We start from the raw sequence: 22125 nt of genomic DNA, 5'->3' as shown, positions 1-22125 counted from the left end.
GCATTCTGTGCTAGATCCCTGTATCACCCTCAGAAAGTTCCCTCTTTCTGTAGCATGTCTCCCATGCGAAACATTTGATAGGCTAATAACCAAACCAGAATATTTGTCAGAGTTCCTGATACTGCTGTAAAAATTCTTCTAAATGGCATCATCCTATAATTAAGTAACTATGTTAATGACCATTTAGATACTGTTCTACCTAGAACAGGTTTTTTTATATATGTTCCATTGCAAATGTATTATGTCCAAGGTATGCTTTAAAACTGATCCTTGTCTCACTGTATATAAACTATTCATCCCTAATACTGCAAAGACTCAAACACAAGCTTGAAATACATCTAGAAACACACAGGCAGAGAAATATATAAAAATAGGAGGTTGGAAAGGTCAAGCTTTAGACCCTTGAAATCATAAGAAATATTGTTACGTTTTTATTATGATGATTATGTTCCAGACCAAAACCTAACCTTACAATGCATGATGAAGAGTTGGTGGTGGATATCTAGGCCTTTTTTTGTCCCTTCTTATCCCAGTGTTCCACATTTTTACTTAGACTTGACAGACTTCTGGGCAAGATCTCACCAGAGTTTTATATTCAACAATAAACTGCTTCTCTGGCTCTCTCCTGGAAACATCTACATCTGCTATTTCATCTTAGGTTATCTACCTTTCTTAAGGCTCACTACTTATTTCTTCATCTTGTCAGTTGGTCACCCCATGTCCACCTCCAGTATTTCAAAGGAATTCTAGTGCAGAAACTCTTGTTTCTAGACCTTGAGTTCAAGACCTGCAGTGTCATTTTTTTCCACTTGAGATCATGAGAGGGATAGTATCTTGTGTTTTTAAGATATGCATCCCTCAACATGCAGTGTAAGGAATAAGCAGCCAAGATGCCTGTCGACCACTGTATTGTCTTCTTCCCTTGTCATGAATTGCTCCCAGAGAGGATAGTGTACTAAATGAAGTAGCTCATCACAAAATGGCATAAAACCATCCCCAGTAGAATTCAAACAGCTCAGAAATGCTGCCCATGTTACAAGAGAAGTATGCTTTGCAGTTCAGTTTTAGTCTTGCATACTTCACAATTTAGTTTTCCCTCAGGTATTGTATTAAGGGGTTCTGGCCTTGATGCAACTGCAGGTCTTTTCCCTAGGCATGAAATGGCCAGACTCGGGATAAGAATCTCACCCAGCAGTTTGTCACCACAGAATAATGCTTCCAACTATAATGAGAGATTAACAAATGTGTGTAGTAATACCCATTAGCAGAGTACATCATTTAAGTAAGGCAGGCTGCTCCTGTTCCAGTCTGGAAACAGCAGTGAATCATGCACAAAACAACTCTACCCTTTAAATAGTGGCTTTTCTTCCTCAAAGCTCCTGAGACAATGGCCAGTGAGACTGAGAAGGGAGTAGAAGATGCATAGTTTTGGTCAAGAAGCACATGCACTAGTGACAAGAATGAAAGACTACTGAAAGCTGCATTTCTCTCAACATTATGAGCAAGCTACATTATACTGTTAATTATTCTGTGCTTTTTACATGAAAATTTGGAGACTGTAGTCCAGACAACTTAGGGCAGTGTTTTATTGCTAAAGCTGGTCCATATTTGACTTGCCAATTCCATGGAAAAAAATCTGGTGTTCTACTTTACTTTTTGTCCAAATTCAAACTTCTAAAACATACTCCAGAGCAAAAAGGTACTGGTGAGAGTGAACTAGAGAGAAGAAAGGGGAAGAGACTGAAGCTGTTTCAACCTTAAATTATACATTTTGATAAAATTGTATCTCTTTTTGATAATGGTTTGGATTTATTTGGCATTATTGCAATATAACATGATCTAATGGAAGTTCTAACATTTAGGCTGTAACCACATCATTTTAAGAAAAGAAAAAAGTTTAATATTTTTAAGTACTAAAGGAAGAAAGCACATGCAGTGATTGAGCTTTTAAGCAGATAAAAGGATTCAAAGAAAAAGGTAATACTCCCCTGCAACTTAAACACACTGCTGGAATCAACTATAGTGCTGTGGCAGATGGAAGAGAGAAGGGAAAAACATCCTCTCCCATCATATCACACAACTGATGCAATGCATCAAGTGTGCTGCAAGAAAATGCTACACTGTTCTTCCAGCTATAAATGCTAGCCCACTGTATCGTAAAAATGTACCAAAAAAAAAATTAGACTGTAAAAGTCAAATGAAAAGGTCAGGTCATGTCAAAAACCTGGACACCAGGAGTTATTTTTTGGAAAGACTTTTCACAAAGGAATGGGAGAGCCAGTGTTTGCTGGTCTGCTCTATCACTTTAGTTCATTAAAATTCTACTATCCACCACATGACATGGACAAAATCCTGTTTCCCAGTGAAGAATTGATAGAGAGAGAGTTTGAAAATGAGGCAATAGAGAAAAAGATTATTTAAAAATCAGAGGATAAGAATAACTACAGAATATTCAGAAGCTTAAGGAAAAACACAGCCTTGCAAATCAATAGCCTAGAAATTCATGGCAAGTCCTGATGGAAATTCTAAATAAACACAATGTGTGTGCACGAGTGTTTTGTTTAAAACACTTTCATCTGCTTCTTGGGAAACCTTAGGTGTGATGGGATCAGAGTTAATGGAATAAATAATAAAGTGTTGCTATTTTTGACTGAACTAAGAATTATTTTCCTTGCTATAGAAGCAAGCAGTTCAAAGTAGCAAATGAAGGGCTTCTTGTTTCAAACCACGGTTTTACCAAACAACCCTGTGCATGATACATAAACAAGCATTTGGAGTTTAAGTGTACACAATTACAATGTAGCAAGTCCTATTAATTTCTTGAAAAAAAAATTTGCCCATAAGGAATATAAAACAATTATTTTTAACACAAACTTATTTTGGTATTACATTCCTGTTATCAAAACAGAAGTAAAAGAATGACATTATTATATTTCTAGCCAATTTCCTAGTTCACCCAATAAAAGGAAAAAATAAGGAGGAAAAAAAATAATGAAAAGGGAAGAGTAAATGGAGAAATACAGTTCTTACCCTGAAGAGCGGCAGTCTGGTTTATTTCTTTCTGAGCGATCTGTGAGAAAGGAAGTATAATATCAGCACAGAAGTTGGATGTTCTTTAGCAATACTAGTACAGAAGTCTTAAGAGCACTGTGAAACCACATGACTAGCAAAATCAAAAGCTGATTCTGTTCTAAAACTGTTTTCCTACACTGGACTAGACTCCCTAAAACCAAGTAAAATTACTTAAGTTTAGTGCTTGTTACAACTCCTCCACCCAGAACCCAGTGTATTTAATGTTTTGTATTAATGCTTTAGAAGCTTCTCCTCCTTTTAGCTGGAATGAACACTGCTTTAGTTCAGGATAAAAATAAGGGAGAGGGAAGCGGAAAAAAGAAAAACCACAGATTACTCAGCGCAAAAAAATCGTTCCATGAATCATGACTGGCAGAGTTCCCTGACAGGATGGGAGAAAAATCAGCAGCTGGTTGCAGTAACATCTGCGAATAACTTGAATCCAGTGCAACCCCACCATTAACTCTTCAACTTCTGGGGGTTCCAAATATTGAATTTTTGTGTTTTTAGAAAGTGTTTTGTTTATCCTGTAAGTATTTCAAGTAGCTTATTTGGACTAATGAGACTGACCCACAAAAATCTACACAAAAGCTCCAGTACGCAATGAAAGTATAAAATACTTCTCCCAAGAGTTATGATTATCATACATGCATTACAAAATAACCACAGTGCTATGATATTAGAATTCATGTATTATTGTTCATATTTTAGGTCCAGAATATCTTTTACTGCATGACTTTTGAACTATCTGAAAAATGGAGACTTGTCCACCTAAAATGAATATATTCTAAAATTAGAGGGGAGATTAATCTTTTAATGTGGAAAGATCCACTACAAAAACACAAGGTAATTCCTACCGCTGCATATAATCTCCACTGATGATGGTAATTTTGCTTCTAATTTGATACTGTGTATTTTAAACAGAAAGCTATTTTTGTGTGTTAATAAACACTTTACTGAAAAGCTTGTCTATACAGAAAAGTCTTCCTAAAAAAATTTTCACTCTCACAGATTATATTTTCAATCTTAAAGCTCTGCATTTGAAATAAAATTTGTTCTGCTGACAGCACACATTTGTCTGTGCAGTTTTATCTCCTGTATAAAAGAAATATTTTCCTCTCCAAGCTTTATGTGCTCATTTGACTAAGTTTTCATTGAACTGGTAAAAAATTATCTCATGTCAAGGGTTCTTAAAAGTATGTAATGCTTTTTGCATCCATAGGTGGTCCTACTGAGCTGTCATAGCTACACAGTTATAATTTACTGTCTTCCTGACTCACAGCGATCTCCATTTCATCACACTGTGTGCAACTCTGCTACAGAAGTAGCATGCTATAGCTCTGGAATAGGTCAAATCAGAGTTGCAGCAGCAGTTCTTCAAACATACACTCCTCCCATCCTTACCATGTAACCTCCTTGCCTGTGAGCCCTGAAAAAATGAGACCAGACTTCCTACTGAAATCTGCTTGACATCTGTTGCTTGTTCAGTGCCTCCTGCTCTGTATGCAGCCACAATCTTAACAGTATTCAGACAAAGCCCTCCTACTGCTGAAACGATCAATCGTGTGAATAAAGTAGTGAGAAGGAAGAAATCGAGTCAGAGCACATGTAAGCACATCTGGGAGCTCTTCCATATAGCCCATGTCCAGCCAGCAGATCCACCACAGCCCTCCCATAGTGCTGCAACCTGCTTATTCAGAAAATCAGTGAGATTCTCTTTTCCCTTTTATTTTCATTCTTGTTTCAAGATTTCAGTATTACATTTGGTTTTGCACATTTTATTTTCTGATAAACTTAGTGAGAGAACACCATCCACATGCATACTGATCTTCCTGAAAAGAATGAATTGTAATCCAACATGCAAAGAGCCATTTTAAAATAGAACTAAAACCTCTACCTCACTAAGTTTGCTGTGACTTTAACCTCTTAAATTTGTTTTAGCTTCAAGTGTAACAAGAGACTCAAAGTGTTCAATCTTTCAGTTAGGTGCCTGGAGGCAATTAGGTCGTGAAGTAACTGTCCCAGGAAGTGTTTAAGGAAAGACTGGACATGGCCACTTGGTGCCATGGTATGATTGACAAGGTGGTGTGGTTGTAGGTTGGACTCAATCTCAGAAATCTTTTCGAACCTAATCGATTCTGTGATTCTGTAAATTTTGCAATATGAAATGCTGTTTTAGCATTAGGTACAAGCATCAATTCAAATAATGACACATCTCTAGAAACACTAGAATATGAAAGCAAGCCTAGAAAAAACAAGTTTTTTTTTTTAAACGCACACACACACACACCTTATCTCTTCATTCTGTAGGCAAATCCTTGACTTGAAAAAGCTGAGTCTCAAAAGTGCATGCCCACAACTAATCCTCTCTTCTCTATACATGTTACCACAACAGCAGAGAGATTTCTTTGTAATCTTTTCTAACAGAAATAAGCAAGAAGACGGCACAGTTACAAAGATCTGAAAATTAAATTCTGCACTACAGATTTTCCTCTATATCAAAGATATAAATTGCTATAAAAAATTACAGGACATGATACCCTTCTAGCAGAAAACTGAATATTCTTCAATTCTAAACTGTGGAAGCCAAAACTGTATGTCAGATCAGAGTAAACGTTGAATGCTGCTGGACTAGCACTTATAATGAACAAACAAGCCAGTTTGCACTCTGGCATGGAAAATGCACAGGAAAAAAAGCCACTTCCAGTGACAGATACTACCCTCCAGACACAAGACACCAGTACTGTCCTCCCTATCCTTCTGTTGATAAAAGTAATTAAATTCCTTACTGCGTATGTAGCTGTAGTAAAATATGCTAGGAGCTCATAAGCAGCTAGTACTTACAAGCTACAGAACGAGATTGGAGAATCCTAAATTTATTTTAGTCCATCAAATTCTTTCTGCCTGTCCTCCAGTCCACAATTTGCATAGTTAGAAATCTGCAGTCCCTCAATCTTCAAGAACTGACTATGCTCCAATCTCCTGCAGACCATACTTTAAGATTTTTCTCCACTTCATACTCACATCTATTGTTTACAAAACCTTTGCTGCTCTCATAAAATTACAGCAATACAAGAGAATATATTAGCCTTGTTCAGCAGCAGGAGAGAGTGCTAGAAGCCAAGTATCTAGCAGGTAGAGCAGATGAGGTGGAAGAAGTCAGAGACCCCTGGCTGAAGTTGGGAAGACTGTTGCCCAGATCTAAGCACAGCAGAAGAATCAAGGAAAACATTAAGGCACAAAGATCTGCTTTTGTTGGAGTCAGTAAAGCAGGAGTTTCTCAGAATCCTTCAGAGAGAGAGCAGAATGCAGGGATTGAATTAAAGCCATTTGATGGACTGAAGTATGTTAAGCCTCTCACACACAAAGCAGAGGTAAAGGTTTAGGTTGTAGCATAAGTGAGTAAGTAATTGAAATAAGTTTTAAGTGCTTTTAGTGAGTAAAAGGTGTTAGATGCCTGAGAAGTAGTACATGTTCTAGTGAAGGTTGAAAAACATACTAGTGTTTCCTTAGAGGCTCCAAGAACCTAGCTTCAGACATAACAGAGTTAGAGTTAAGAATATTGCTTACATTTTTCAGTTAGAATAAGACAGGCCATGTACGTAGTCTATACGTAGCCTGGCATGCTAAGAAACTAGAATTATAATAGGTTAAGAAGTAGTGGTCTGGGTTTGTGTCTTAGCTTGCTTCTAAGTTCCTATAAAAGAACATGCTCGGGAAGAGCCATTGCTTTTTGCCATTGCTTTTTATGCCATTGCTTTTGCTTTGCTTTTGTTTCTGCTCTCGCCGCTGTCATCAACACCCAAGAAGAAGATAGGAGCTGCCCAGCTCCTCTGGCCCTGCTGGAACCACAGGGAGTTTCTGCTTCTGTTTGGGACTCTAAGCTAGAACTTAGCATGGACTTTGTTGTCTGTGACTTTCGCTTTTGAGACTGATGTGCTTCTACAATAAATAACTTTATAGCAACTATTAGCTGCTTCGCTTTTTAAAGAAGAACATAACCTGACAATGTGGGTCCCCAAGAGGCACCCAGAGGTTTTCCAAAACCTCACATGCTCTTCATACCATAACTGTTTGGCAAATCTAGCATTTCTTTACAAAAATCACGCTCTGTATATTTCAGCAGCAGCAGGGACACCTTATGCCTTTTTTCAGCATTCAAAGGCTGAGTGACAGACAAAAATGCCATGTTCCAGTTGCTTTCAGAAAAAAAGGTGATTCTCTTACACTCCAAGTTTGGTAAAATTAGCTTCTTTTGTTGTTTGTTTTTAATATGATAGAACAGTTTTCCTTCTCAAGGAAAATACAAACATAACATCAGGAGAAAAATAACTATGTCAACATCATTACAGTTGCTCCACAAACCCGAAATAGCTACGTTTTCGCCAAAAAGACCACCAATGCAGAAAACATTATCTTTTAAGGCAATCACTCTTGTTTCTGGAAGACAAGCAAAGAAAAGGAAAAAGGCAACTCACACTAAGTAGAGCCATTACTGTCCTCTGTTTATTTTGCAAGCTTCTTCAAAGCATCTTGCTGCTAAGAGTTACTTCAACTGAAAAGTTTGCTCTCACTAGAAAAAAATTCAAGTATAAACATAAAATGTTGCTGAAAAATGAGTGGAAAGCTAACAAACATTCTGCCACTTCAAAACTGCAAAACTACCAGGGAACCTCCAACGCAATTACCTCCTCGAGGCTGGTAACTTCCCACTTTTAACTCCATTTCACAGCTTGATCTCTTAAAAGCTGAATTGGCTGAAGAGACGAAAGGGGGGCATACCATTCCCATTTCTGGGAAATATTGTATCTTCCAGTTTAATTATGCCTGTTGAATTGACCAGTCAGCAAAAGAGGCAGGACACTAACACTCTTCAGGAAAATAGGTAGTTAGAGCAACCAGTAGTCTCCATCCCAGCAGTTTTTAGCCCCAGACGGCCCAGCAGTGGTTTCACAAGGAAAGAAAGCATGACATGCTACTGTAACAATGGCAAACCTCCAGATAAACCAAGCAATGGGAAACATGGGCTTTTAAGCAGTGCCGGCAACACCAAAATGTAAAAGGAAGTGATGTTTTCAGGATAAACAAATTACTGGAAGAGGCTGTACAAGTTTCATCTGATGATGCATCTGAATGCATCAATGCATCAAACCCCAATGAGCTTTGAAGGCTGTCAGGCTTTAACAAACCCAGATGCTAAGACCAATACAGCAGGTTTAGAAAGTATCAGAAATGCGATGGTTCCTGCCACTATTTTAGTTATATACATCTAGACCCAGGTAATCATAGCTAAATGGTGCACTAGTCCCTGTCAGACAACTCCATCAAGAAACCCAAATTTTCATTTCTAATTGGCAGCATAGATGGGGCTCTCACTCTAACGAATTGCACATTTTCTGGGAAAGTGATCTGCATTTGTGTGGGATTTTCAACACTAATTGCTTTATTTGCACTGAGACAAGCAATAACTGATACTGCCAACTTTTTGCCTCTGTTTGTTAAGGCATATTGTGACTCAAAGCCACTCTTCCTTCTTTTCAGCACTTTCCTCAAGTAAGAAATCAGAACAATGTAAATCGATTCCACTGTGTAGTCTACTATAAATTTTGATCAATTTTGTTAGGAACAGCCATATAATAAAACTGAACATTTGTTTACGTATTTTAATATCTTAACAGCAGAGTCTCTTATCAGTTGTTTAAAAAGTAGAAGGCTCAAGAAGAGATTAATGAGATGCTTGGAAGAAACTTTTAAAATTTACTTTATGTATAGCTTTCCCTTTACTTCAAAAGCCTACAAAAATCAGGATGTGCTCAGAGTTTTTAATTGTAGAGGGAAACAGTTTTTATACTTACTTTAAATTCTACAGCATGCTGTTGACTTCCAGAGCAGTACAGTCCAGGAAGAATGTTGTTACATTGTAACACCCCCAGAATGAAATTATAGTAGTCTGTCAGTTTTAGTGGTAAACAGTAAATGAGTATGCAAGCACAAAGCATTCTTGCAGTTTTTTATATTTGGAGTAGAGGTTTTTTCCTCTCACTCTTAAACACAACTGATAGATGGCTAGGGATGTACCCTAACACATAGATGAGAACACAATGACCCTCTGCAGTCGAGTACTTACTTTTGAAACCTACTAACCACCATAAAGTGTGTAATTATCCAAAGACTTTAGGTTATAGTATCTTTACCTTGCTGAAAAGATTAAAAATAAACTATAACCACCTTTAACACCTTAGTGCACTTTAAAGTGCACAACATATTAGTGAAAAAAGGATTTTACTGGACAGCAGAGGCCACATCTGCCAATGCTACATTTGTTGTTGATTTGTTTTTGTGACTCTGAAGTTCCACCCACACATTCTTGCTCCTACATTTCTCCTGCACTGCAACAGCGAAAGTGTGTGTGCATCAATTGTGAGCATATGTGCCCGCAAAAGAGGGGGCTGACACAGAAAACAAAAGAGAAAGGAAACAGACTGTAAGCTCTCACCATTTCTCTAAACAGCTTGTGCTGTAAGAACCTAGACCAAACTCAGCACGGGGAACTAGTCTTGTTTTTAAGTCATAAATGATAAACAAAGTATAAAAGCAATGAAATACACCCACTACATACATATGTTACCACACTTTTGCCTTCTACCACAGTTGTTTAAGACTGAAATTTAGGATATAGCTGCTTCTAAAGCTCTTTTTTCAAAAAATCAGCAACTCCGAAAAGTATAAATCCCCACATCTTCATAAAAGACATCCCAGCTAATCAGTGTAATGTAGTTCTTAGATGACGCACTTCAGGTATAACTAGACAGAGGTATAACATCAGTATACCATCACAATCACAGTGGGAGCTACTCCAGATGAGCCCTACTACTTAATTTTTTTATATTTTCATAAAGAAAGTACCAATTGTCTCAACATTTTGATGAACAGAAGAATTACAACCACAAAATATGTTCCTCTCTAGGCATTTCAGAGAAATAATTCTCTGATGTTGCTAGCATTGCCATTAAAAGGAAATTATCTTTCAAGAGCACTGTACTACCTTTTTCTTCCCATATCAGAGATTTAGCATTCCTGCAGAGATTCTGCATATTCCTCATCTAGACCACAGAGCTCACTCAGTCCTACCTATGCCTGCCTGTCACAGGGTGCCAACACACACGCAGTACATGCCAATAGTTAGATTGTGAATAAATCTGTCCTTCTGACACTGTATTAACAGACCATCTTATAAACATTCATACACAATATGAAAGATCCAAATTTATTCCATTATTTCCCTCTTCAGGGTTTTGCCCTGCTTGAGAACCAGAACATCCCGCACCAAAAGCGCCTCTAGCTTTGAACACCTGTATGTAGGTACACTCACCTGTCACAATACACCGTTGAGATCGCAAACCTCAACAACAAAAGTCTCCAGCGTAATCTTATGGATTAAGCCCTTGGAAGCTGTCATATTCAATGTGGGCAAGACATAGATTCACAACCAAGTGCTGAACAGCAATTCAGAAGACACTCCCCTTTCTGAATATTAGGAAACTAATTTGGCTTTAAAATAAATAAGAAAATTTCTTTCTTGACTATTTCATCCTGTGAAGCCACTGACAGAATAAAGGTGACGTTACTTCCAATTTAGATATCAGACATGATAGTGAGTGCAAGTAAGTGCATAGGTCTGCACTGTGGGAGGAATCTGGAGACTGGGGAGATGAAATGACACGGAGAGAAATAAAATAATGTATGAAAATAAAGGACTGTAATATACTCAACTATTAAAATAAGCAGTATCTAAAAAAACAGAAAAAATGTACCAGGCAAATGAAAGTACTTATTTCTCTTAAGATACCACTGAAATACTCAGCAGCTTGTTCTTGGAATATTTTGTGGTCCTTTGTCACTATTTATGATTAAAGAATCCCTAATCTGTTTAGCCAGTTCAACTAACAAGAACAGGCTTAAATCTCACTGATTTTGTTACAAGTACTAATTTTCTAGGGAAGCGCGTTTGAAATTAGCCTATTAACAAAATACTTTCCCTCCGATAATATTGGTAATTCTGTCCAACACAGAAATAAGAAAGTCTGGGAAACTGAATGTAACAATTGCTTCTCACAATTGCACTGGATTCTTCTAAAGTACCATAAAATGGATTATTCCCAAAAAGGACTCTTGCATTTTATCATCAAACAAATATTACAAGACCTAGACACATCATAAAAGAGATTAATGTGAAGGTGCAAAAAATGGATTTATTTAATGATGGTGGCATATATGAATAAATTGTTGCATCCTGAGATAACCTTCATCCATCAGCTTTCAGCACATGCTTAAAAGTTGTGCAACTCTCTGCCACTATTCCACACTACAGAAAGCCCAGCACTTTGCTGTTATTAAAGCAAGTAATGCTTTAATGCATATTATTTAGTAACGTAGCGATTGGCATCCAATTTTTAAAGATGTGAATCACCTGGCATTCTGAAGACATTTTACTGAAGTGTGCACTGAATTTATCCACATCTACTCCAAGGTAAGAGTTAAACATCTAACAAATCCGTCTTAAGGTACCTCAGAGTCCTTACTGGCCTAATGTGTATATGTAAATGTACACACGTGTGCCCTTTGGTCCTGGAAGACCATCCTTACCAGTAGTCAGGATGTCAGGTGGACATCCAGTGACGTATCAGTCATTATGTACAGCTGGATTCCTTGCACTATGATATCGCCTTGTGCAGCTATTATAAAAGTAATTCTTTACCTTTTTCAACCCTCGACATGAGGCTACTGCATCTTGTTCTCAGTCTTCTAAAAGCGAATTTCATCCATTCAGTTGCTACTCATGGTAACACAAAGCAGTTCAATCAGAGGCTTCAAAAATCATATGACCAAGAAAAATGGTGGCAAAGTTATTAAGTATTCAGAAACCCTAAAACAAAGAATCCTGCACTTACCTCATATAAACAGTTTTCTGGACACTCTGATAATGCTGGCAGAAACAGTTCCAATTGTTTGGTACCTTGGAGGAAATAACTACCCTCTCATGTACTCCTAGACCTCTCCCCAGTTCTGTGCACTGAACAAAAAGCCTAGAGATCCTGTCAGAGGCATTCAGCATCTGTAAATACATTAATAAGTACCTCTACATTGCTATGGTGCCAAAATACCATTATGACACACTTCAAATAGTTCTTGATAATGGATCCACAAATATCAAGATAGTGGACAGCAGTAACAGAAATGAAATGTGCTTAATGTCATGGCAGCTGCTACTGTGCATTTCCCAGAGATTATATTGGTGATCTGGAGCAAGCTTTACACACTAGAAGGGAAAAAAATTTTTTTTTTAATAAAGTTAGGCTGATAAGCGCTGAATACATGAGGTCTACAGCATTATTCCACCTCATCATTTAGTGATACTTGTTCCACACTGGCAGTAACGCTCGTCCAAGCACAGACTTGACATGCTTAAACAACGGACGTGGTAAACTGTCCAGGTAGGACTTGGCAGGTACCCAACCTAAGGAACTCCATTCTCAGGTGAACTTCATCATCCCAGTGTGGAGTTCACTGGGTGTTGCAAAGAATGGAAAGCTTAAGACAAATGACAAAAGGTACAGCATTTGCCATCAGTTGAACTGTGGTGCCTGACAATGCTGTTCTTCAAGGACTAGGTAGAAGGAGAGAGACTTCTAAAAAAAAGCTAAAAGCTTCTAAAATAAAGCTTCTACTTTGATCCCAAGCCCCACATTTCTATTAGTTTTGTACCCTAAATTTACAGTGCAGCTTTAAAATGAATAAAGGACCCCAATGGAGTAATGTGAAAAAGTTACTGAAATTCTGAGCTTGTTTCCAGACAGCTACGTCACACCTCTCCAACAGGATGAACAAACAGTATTTTAATAACAAGTAAGATCACAACACACTGTACACTTAAAAATTCTTGTAAATGACTTAGCACAGAGGTATTCAACCTGAAACAACGTTCATGTATAGATCTGATCTTGAGCACTGAGGTTTTAATGCAAGAGGGAATTAATGATGAATACAAAGTTATCACCTTGAGAAAACAAACTATATTAATTTTAGCTTATCTCCTATAAAGAGAATCAAAATGCTTTACATGAAGAAGAAAAGTCAAACAGCTTCTTTTATACATACAATATTCCGTCTGGAAGGAAAATGGACCAGAGAACCTTTTTTAGCAAACACAATGATTAAAAATTTACCTAAGTTTTTAAGGAAGTAAATCACCATGATCAAGACCACATTAAAAAGCAAAATACATATAAGAAATTTATCATCATAATTCAAGAACTAGTGAATATCCAGCAGAAGTACCAACCAGTATATAAAAGGCAGTAACTGATTTCATATAATGAACGATCATGTTCCTTCCAACCATGTAAGATCTGAAGACTTGAAAGTTTAAGTGGATTCAAAAAAGCAATTGAAGGAGGTGTTTCTTGCATACTTTCCTGAAGACATTTGTTTTTTCAGTTTGCGTGCTGTGACACACAAGCTACTAGCATAGCTCTGAAAGGCTGACAGTGTGCCCACTATTAACCACAGGAGTAACAATGTCAATCATTTGAAATCTTTAGTATGTTTGGATCTAATCGTATTTTCTTCAAAAGCCTGAACAAGCTGGCTGAGGTAGCAAAACACACACAAAAAATAAATGCTATGACCTCTTTAAAAGCTTAGGGAAAAAAAAAAAAGAACGGTAAAATCTGTTGCATTCAGCTTCTACTCCAGTGTGAACCTCTTCAGTCTTGCTATCATCCAGCCCTTCAAGCTGGACCCAAATACAGCCATAGAAAGCATGAAAGCATAGGATAGATTTGTTTTGTAACACATACAAGAATTTCTAAACCAATTTGGTTCATCTTTGAAACATCTTATTTAGCATTCCATTAACTTCTGTCAGAAGACTCTAAATTGTCAAGTAGCAATGTCAAATTGATGCTTTTAGAATAATACATAAAATCCATATGAATTTCTACAGATTTAAAACACCACCTGAAGCAATTACTGTACCAGCAGTACATCAAGTGGTCAATGTAAAAATATTGATATATATAAGATCCTATGTCTTTCAAAATTTATATAATGTTGAGGGGAAAAATGGGAATTTTCCTTGGTATGTGCCATCAACCACTGAATCTATGCTTTCCCACAAAACTTATTTTTGTCCTTCTCTAAAGGAAAAGACGTTTGCCTAGCATAAACCACAGACCAACAGATGATATACCATGTTCTCAAATCTGCTGTTGGAATGCTTCAGTGCCTTTTGTGCACACTGTTTTTCAAGAGCAGAGTAAAAAATCTTGGCCACCAATGAAAACAACACTTCCACTACAATTTTTGTACAGTCTGAGGATCTGAATAAGCAAGGCAGGACTGTGCAATGAGAAGGCTGATGGGGCCAGACTCCTTTACAACAGAAAAGAGAAGGCAAAGAAGCCATTTAACTACAGCACATAGCTACTTGTAGGGTAGCAACAAAGATCACAAATGCAAACTCTTCCTGATGTTATTGGACAATACTGAATGGGGCAATGGTCACAAATGTAGCTTGGGAGGTTCAGGCTGTAAATCAGCAAAAGTTCTTCCATTAGGAAATAAGTAAAGCACTGAAACAGATTGCCTGCAGAGGCTGTAAATCTCTTTCGGGAGACTTCAAGACACTGGTAGACAAAGCCTTGGCTGGACTGATCTAGCTTTGGCAACAGGCCTGCTTCAAGAAAGAGGCTGGACTAGGTAACCCAGAATTCCCTTCCAAATAAAACTTCCATGGCCACAAACACTAAGTCAGCAAAGCAAAGAAACTAAAGAATGCTTAAAGCATTTTATTTCACTAGAGATAATTAGCATCAAGAAAAGAAGTTCATGGCAAGTTACTTTAATGCTATAGAAATAAAATTTCATATGGCACATATTGAGCGAGATGCTTATTGAAACAAAACACAGAACTATGTCAACTTTTAATGGAGAGCATCAACACCACTACACTGTTGTTTCCAGATCTTAAATCAAGGTGATGCACAGCTTCCAAAGAGATGAATTATATTTAATATCTCAGTAATTGCGGCTTAACATGCCTCAGTAACTGCAGCTTATAGAGAAAGAAAAAAAAAGGGAGAACTTCAGAGTATAAAATTTGAGAAACAGAATCACAACAGAATGCTGAACTGATAGACTGCAAGTACACTGGGTACAATGTCCAAGATAAAGCCGGCAGAAACCTGATTGGGTGGAATAAACTAAGCCAACTCATCAAATTAATGTACTAAATAGGTAAAAGGCAACTCTGGCAGGATAAGATCACAACCACTGACTCACAGCCACCAACTCAAGAAATCCATATACTCAAAAGAAGACTGAGCATGTGGACTGATTAGCAGAAGCAAGAAAGTAATTAGTTCTCTAATTCTGTTAGTTAAATTACTAGAGAACTGTATAAATTATAGCCAAAAAACATTAATGCCTTTGCTTGTCAAAATGTAAATAATGAAAACTTTTGATAATTGGTGTACTGCCCTTGTGAATTTGCCAGCAAGGACCCCTTTCTGAGCTGAACTACATAAATCAAATACTTCAACTCTGTGCGGATTGGCCTCTTGCACACAGGGTGAAGGAACCCATTTTGGAAAAACAAAGGCTATACCCTTAAAAGCAAATATTTACAAATTTATTTACAAATATTACATTTTTTTACATCTGTAAATAACAACCACTTTGGTAAAAGCTTCATGCAATGAGGTTATGACTCATTTTACACTTCGCTGATATCTACGTTCTTTATGCAATAACCCAGACTTATCATTTGTTGCCTTGACAGGAAATGATTGCTTACAACACAAGTAACAGCAAGGTCTTTGGGCAATCATAATTCTGTAGGTCATTCTCTGGCTACACACTCACCTCTCCTTAAACAATTATATATACTTCTGTGCCTTGCTTTGGCTCTAAACTAAATGAAGAAAGTCCATTTAATCACTTGATAATGATACTTATTTGTCCTTCCACAGTTTCCTTGGCTAAGAAATCACCCCATTGACTACCAGAAGTTATGTAATTATTTTCCTTAGACCAGCCTTCATTTTTAGAAGTGTTTCTTCAGAGGGCAAAACATTCTTTGGGGTTCAGTCTCCATTCCTGGCCAAATAACCACAAGTGGATCTTTTTCTTGCCACTAACTTGATTTTCAAGATATGTTGGAGAATTTCCATGTATAGGCTATATTATTTAACTTCCAGAAAAGCTTTAGTTAGTATTTATATTTACCTCAAGCAAGCTACAGCCAAAGACTATGAAATATAGTAGAAATGTGCGCAGTAACTTCAATGGGCTATGAAAAATGCCTAATCATGTAATCTTCCTAATACTTACAAGATACAACATAACAGCATCAGTCAGAGATGATTACAGGAGAATTGCATTATTTGTGCTCTTTGGATCTTAAGTGTTTTACTGTGGTGGTGCCTGAAGTAGTTATTAAAACTGAAACGCCTAAATCCGCATCGTGACTACCAAAACAAAACAGACGAAATCCCAGGGAAAAGAGGGAAGCGATGTTCAGCTGGCCATCAACTTCACAGCTTCTTGAATTTGTGAGCTAGCTGACTAAACAAAGAAATAAATAAAATAGTGGCATCCACTTTAAGGACTTCCTGTGTACACATGGGCAGACTAGCAGATCATATGTAAATTTACGAATTTATTTAAACAAGTGATAGACTTGATGGGGACTTCTTTTCTCTTCTCTTAATATGGACAAGCAGAACAATGTCTAGATTAGCACTGAATGACACAGGCATACAGGTAAAGAAGTTTCCAGATGAACAATTCTGACTATTCTTCTGCAAGATGCTGATCTTTCCACTTCTTAAATATAAGAGTCAGGCAACTAAGTCTTCGAATTACCCTTTTCCTAATCATGCTTCCTCCCAGCTCCAGGGTCGCTGGCACCTCTTGGGAAGGACTCAGCTTGAGCTGTTCTTGTTATGATTCAGTGAACCCTAAAGGACATCACCACCAAAACAGTCTCAGACTCCAGAATTCAATGAAGAATTTCAGACCATCTTATTCTTTACCTCTTAAGGCCAAATACATAGTTTTGCATTAACATGGGAACAACTGCTGAACATTGTTATATTAAATTCTTCATTTATCTGTAAAAACTCCATGATGCCTGCAAATTAAGGTACAGTGAAGTTCGTCAGACACACTACAGAAATGTATTCCCATAACCTCTCAGCATGTTGAGCAGTGAAATATTCAACCTTAATTTGATATATTGGATATAGCTCATTGTTCTCAGCTTCGAAAACAAGTGGGAGTTGTGGGAGTGTAATGAATTGATCCAACTCTGAACTAAATCTTGTTTTGGCATAAAAAACCCCAAAGCACTCAGTCAACCAACCAACCAAAAATAGATGATTTCATCCATAATCTAAAACTGCTCATCAGAGTTGAAAAAGTTTCAGGAAACATCTGAACTACTATAGAGAAACAGAAATAGAAGAAGGGGAAAAAGCCCCAACAAAACTCAACCCAGAGAAGTTTCAAGCAGCACAGCAAAACTCATGTGCAAAATTTACAACCATTGTACAAGAACAAACCACTGACAAGCATTTGTGAAAAGTAAAACAGAGTAATATTAAGTTAAACCAAAGCCTTGACCACCTGTACTTTTAACCACACATCAATGTAAAAGTCACATAAGTCTTCATTATCAACTCAAGTAACTTTCAATTCTGGCTTCCATATTTGGCAATTTCATTTTATTTTTAAGTAAGGAAATTTCTGCCACATCTATATCGGGCTATTGTTTCTGGAACACTGGCCAGAATTCAAAGTGAAATAATGCAGATACTGAATATGTTAAAAATTTTCAGTGTGCTTTAAATAATATCAGAATATTGTGGTACTCAGCCCTAATGTGACAGCAAGGACAGATAATCAACCAATGCAGTTCATAACTAAAATTTACTATATTCACTATGAACTTTCCTGCAAGTCCACTTTAGTCAGTGGTCACAGAATAAAAAGGTAGTAAAAACAGGAAAGCACACCAGATTAAGTCCCAGTTAGACTGGAGAGAACCTGTAAATATATGAAGAAATAGCATTTTAGTGAGATTGTTCTCATTTGTTTGGAATCTGCTTGCACAAAACAAACCAAGTAAAGATACTAACATTCTATAAAAAAAAAAAAAAAAGTCCAGTAAAGATCCTGTGGTATCTGTAACTTCCCAGAACAAAAATGCATGTGACAGAAGTAAGAAACAAGGGAGGTAGAAATCGATCACATTATTTATATTGCAGTAAAAAACCCCAGAAGTTTCAAACAAAAGTGGCTTCCTTTCCCAGAGTAGGTGACCAGATGATTCCATTTGAATGAACCTATGCAGCTACTTTAATCATTCTCAGTTTTTAAAGAATATGTTGTAATGACCTAAAAAAGCCTATATATATATATATATATAAATTCAACCAGCATTTTTGCAAACGGAAAATAATTTCTTTAGAAGAGTTTCTTCTAATATCTTCCCACAGGTTTTCCAGAACATGCCAGATAAAAACTTTCCTGAATTCAGAGAAAATGCCATGATATGGAATCACATGCAGTGTGGTAGACACAGGCAGTCAGACAAGTCACCTGAGCTATCTACAGCTACCCCATGGACACAAATGGTTCTGCCTATCTCATTCCTCCAAGTTTCCCCTGCTTCAACATCTGCTCTGGTAGTCAAGTGCTTAAGCAAGCATCTTCAGCTCATTAAACCAGAAAAAAAGCAAACAAATCAACCCTCCAGTGAATCACATTTATAAAAACCAAAAACACAAACAAAAATCCAAACAAACAAACCATGAGTATGAGTAACAGCTCTCAGGCTGCAGTTTCACAGCAATCTAAGCCAAACTAACTTCTGATTGGCATAGACTCTTAACTCCCTCTGGCTGCATGTTCCTACTCGTTCCCTTGTGCCATCTTACAACATTCACCCAAAACCAATTCAGTTAGCTGAATCAGAAAACTCCCAACCAATGAAGAGAACTGCTTCAACAATGCACCAGAACAGGTTGCTGCAGGTTCTAGCAAGCACAAGGGCTCCGAGTGAGGTTGCCACTCAGTGCATCAGCCCAGGCTATCACCAAACCACAGCTCCAGTGACTTCACCCACCAACAGGTTGGACAAGCAGCAGAGCTGACACACAAGAGACAGCAGAAGTGCACATCCCCAAAGGAGATCGCACCTCTAGAGCCGCAGCTCTAGCTCTGGTTGTTAGTTTAGTCTAGCTGGCTTCATCCTGCAGTACATGGCGCAGCACAAGTGCAACTTCAAGAGAAAATATCGCTTCTTCATTCCATAGCCTCCTGTGCTCTGCTTCTCCAATAAACCACTGTTAACTAAGTCTGAGCATTCAGTAAGTCAGAAGCAGTTGCAAACTTTCACCTTTCAGCTCCCACTTTGCACATATGCCTTGCACCAGCAGGACAAAGGTGATCAACTGCCCTAATGCACTCCTATGCACAGGCTGAACATAGCAGAAATAAGCTGCTGGCATTCACAGTAAGTTTAACAGACTGAAGTACTTAAATTGAAAGTCTGCTAAGGTGCCACTACATTTTTTAAACCCTACAACAAAATATCTCACACACTTCTTTAACCACTTTGGTAACCACACATTACATGCAAAAAAGACCCACTCATTTTCAATAGGTTTGTAAATATAAGTATGTAAATAAAGGTCAAGTATGGGAAAAGCAGCAAACTCATCTACTTTGGATGATACTTTTCACTGAGGCCTTAAGAATCCTCTGCTGAGAGTCTTACTGGCGTTTTCCGGCACAGAGATGTGCAAACAGATGGGAAGAAGTTGAGACAGCTCAAGCAGAATGCTATTCATTCACACATACACCAGTAAGGTAAACAAAGAGTGCTGGCCCCATTTCAAAGGGTGGCTGTCAGGAGAAAATACTAGTAAAAACTGAAGAAACACCTTTCATTAATGGTTAATAGCATTGTGTCAAAGACAAATTTTGAGAACAAGAAGGTGGCAAAGGTTATATACATATATATAAACTGTAAAACCAATTCTATGTTTTCTGCTAATAAAAACCTCTAGAAGAAACATCTTTAGAAAACAGGCATCATAACCAGCAGCATGAACATTTCGCTGTTGAGGAAACCATGCAGGAATCAACACTGGTTTTTTGTACTCTACCACAGACAAGGCAAAAAACCCAGCAGACATGCCAAACCACAGTGGTTTCAATAGGGTCCTGTTAAACCTGCACCTGCACAGCTATGCATTGACATAACTTGAGCCACTGAATGCAACCAGGCTTGCCTGTTGAAAGTTTTCCTCTAGGATCCCTCATGTTGCTGTGTTTTTGTCCACTACAAAGGGCTACTCAATTTCTTGTTGCTCAAATGGATGCAAACTCACATGAATTGCACAAGGTGCTATATTGTTACAGTTGTATCATACTTACTAAAAATCAGCATATTTGGAGTTCAACTATGCAGCATAGCCAACATTACCTGGAAACAGACCTCATGAAAATTACTAATTCTGGAAGGGATTTTACACTGACAGGAAAAGAAATGCCACATTCACACCCCAGCGCAGACTACAGGACAGTGACATGCAACTTTGACCCTCAATTAACAATGATATCTGAACCAAATAATTTCAGCTGCTGCCAGGGTCCACTCGAGTTCATAATTTCAAACAAGAGCTTGTTGTTGTCCAGGTCTCTCTACAAAGACACATCAATCTGCTCACTCCCTAGCTCCGTTCCTTCTCACATGCACTGGTTCTTGCCTGTTCACCAGGGCCTGCTGTCTATATGTACATAGAAATGGCTAAATGTGAACAATTTTGCTATCTATATGCTCCTCTACCTTGGTACTTTAAGGGCATTTATGCTCCTCTACCTTGGTACTTTAAGGGCATTTAATTTTCTGACAGGGCACCCCTATGTACCTGGGCATGTCTGTGCTGGTTCAGCACGTGCCCATGTTAGCTTCAGGGTGGTGAAACACTGGAACAGGTTGCCCACAGACGCTGTGGATACCCTATCCCCGGACGTGCTCAAGGACAGGCTGGATGGGACTCTGAGGAACCTGGTCTAGTTGAAGGCGTCCTTGCCCACAGCAGGGGGCTTGGAACCAGGTGATCCTTAATTCCCCTTCTAACTTAAACCACTGTATGACTATGATCAGCTCGGAGCAGGATCAGGCTCTGGGGGTGGCCCGCGGGCACACGACTACGGCTCGGATGCACCTGAGCTGAACCGAGCTGCTCTGGGGGGAGGCCGCCGGGCCTTGGGACGGCACCGCCCATGCCGTCCTGCCCCCGACAGGAATCCAGACATGGGAAGCTGGCCAGGGCCAGCCTAAAGGGAGCGACGCCACGGCTCGCCGCGCCCTCACCGCTCACCTGCTGCCGAGCTCAGCGCGACCCTCCGGTGCCTTCTGCCGAGCTCCCGCAGCTCCTCCTCGTCCTCCTCCAGCCTCCAGCCTTCGGCCATCGGCGGCGGAGGAGTGGCTGGTAGCATTCAAGAAACGGGAGCTGCCATAGCCGACGCACTCTCTTCGGCACGGCCGCCCGGCCCTCCCGGCCGCCGGGCCCGTCCCGCACCTGCGCCCTCTCCGCCGCGCTTCTTCCGGAGACCGCTCTGCGCTGCTGTCGGCGGCGCGAGGCGGGAGGAGAGGCGGCCTTTCCTGCCCATCCGCGGCTCTCCAGCGTCAGCCACAAAAGGGGGCGGAGGAGGCCTTGGCGGGGGGAGGTACCTGGCTGCCGCCGCTGAGCAACCGCGCTCTGCCGGGCAGCTCCCCTGGGCACCGCGTGGGGATGGGCCGGCGAGCGAGGCCCGGGGCGGCACCGCCCAGCAGCGAGCGGGTTGTGCGAACCCGGGCGGCCTCCTGCTAAAAGGGAGAAGGGGCTGGAATGAGAAGGTGCGAGGTCTGCCTCGCCTCGTGATGAGGGCAAGAAGCTGCCAAGAGGAGGATGGTGCCAGACCTTTTTCAGTGGTACC

General features: G+C 39.1%; 1 protein-coding gene across 6 annotated transcripts in view; it reads right to left on the bottom strand.

Annotated features, from left to right (window-relative positions):
* SH3D19 (SH3 domain containing 19) overlaps positions 1 to 21849 on the bottom strand; it is an 84078-nt gene extending 62229 nt beyond the window's left edge. For 2 of the 6 annotated variants that reach the window (XM_014888241.2, XM_014888242.2), the window contains exons 1-2: positions 21528 to 21839; positions 3031 to 3070 (exon numbers count right to left, since the gene is read on the bottom strand). In XM_014888241.2, the coding sequence (XP_014743727.2) occupies positions 3031 to 3070; positions 21528 to 21645 (158 nt within the window). In that variant the 5' untranslated portion in view covers positions 21646 to 21839. Of the gene's footprint in view, positions 1 to 3030; positions 3071 to 21527 lie in introns of all 6 variants that reach the window. The other 4 variants (XM_088163769.1, XM_088163768.1, XM_088163766.1 and 1 more) reach the window with 4 other exon arrangements.
* Between the last annotated feature and the right edge of the window lie 276 nt (positions 21850 to 22125).

Source organism: Sturnus vulgaris, chromosome 4, assembly GCF_052056855.1.
Source record: "Sturnus vulgaris isolate bStuVul1 chromosome 4, bStuVul1.hap1, whole genome shotgun sequence".
Taxonomy (NCBI): Eukaryota; Metazoa; Chordata; class Aves; order Passeriformes; family Sturnidae; genus Sturnus; species Sturnus vulgaris.
Note: the sequence above shows the minus strand (reverse complement) of the source record. Positions and strands in the feature narration are given on the sequence as shown.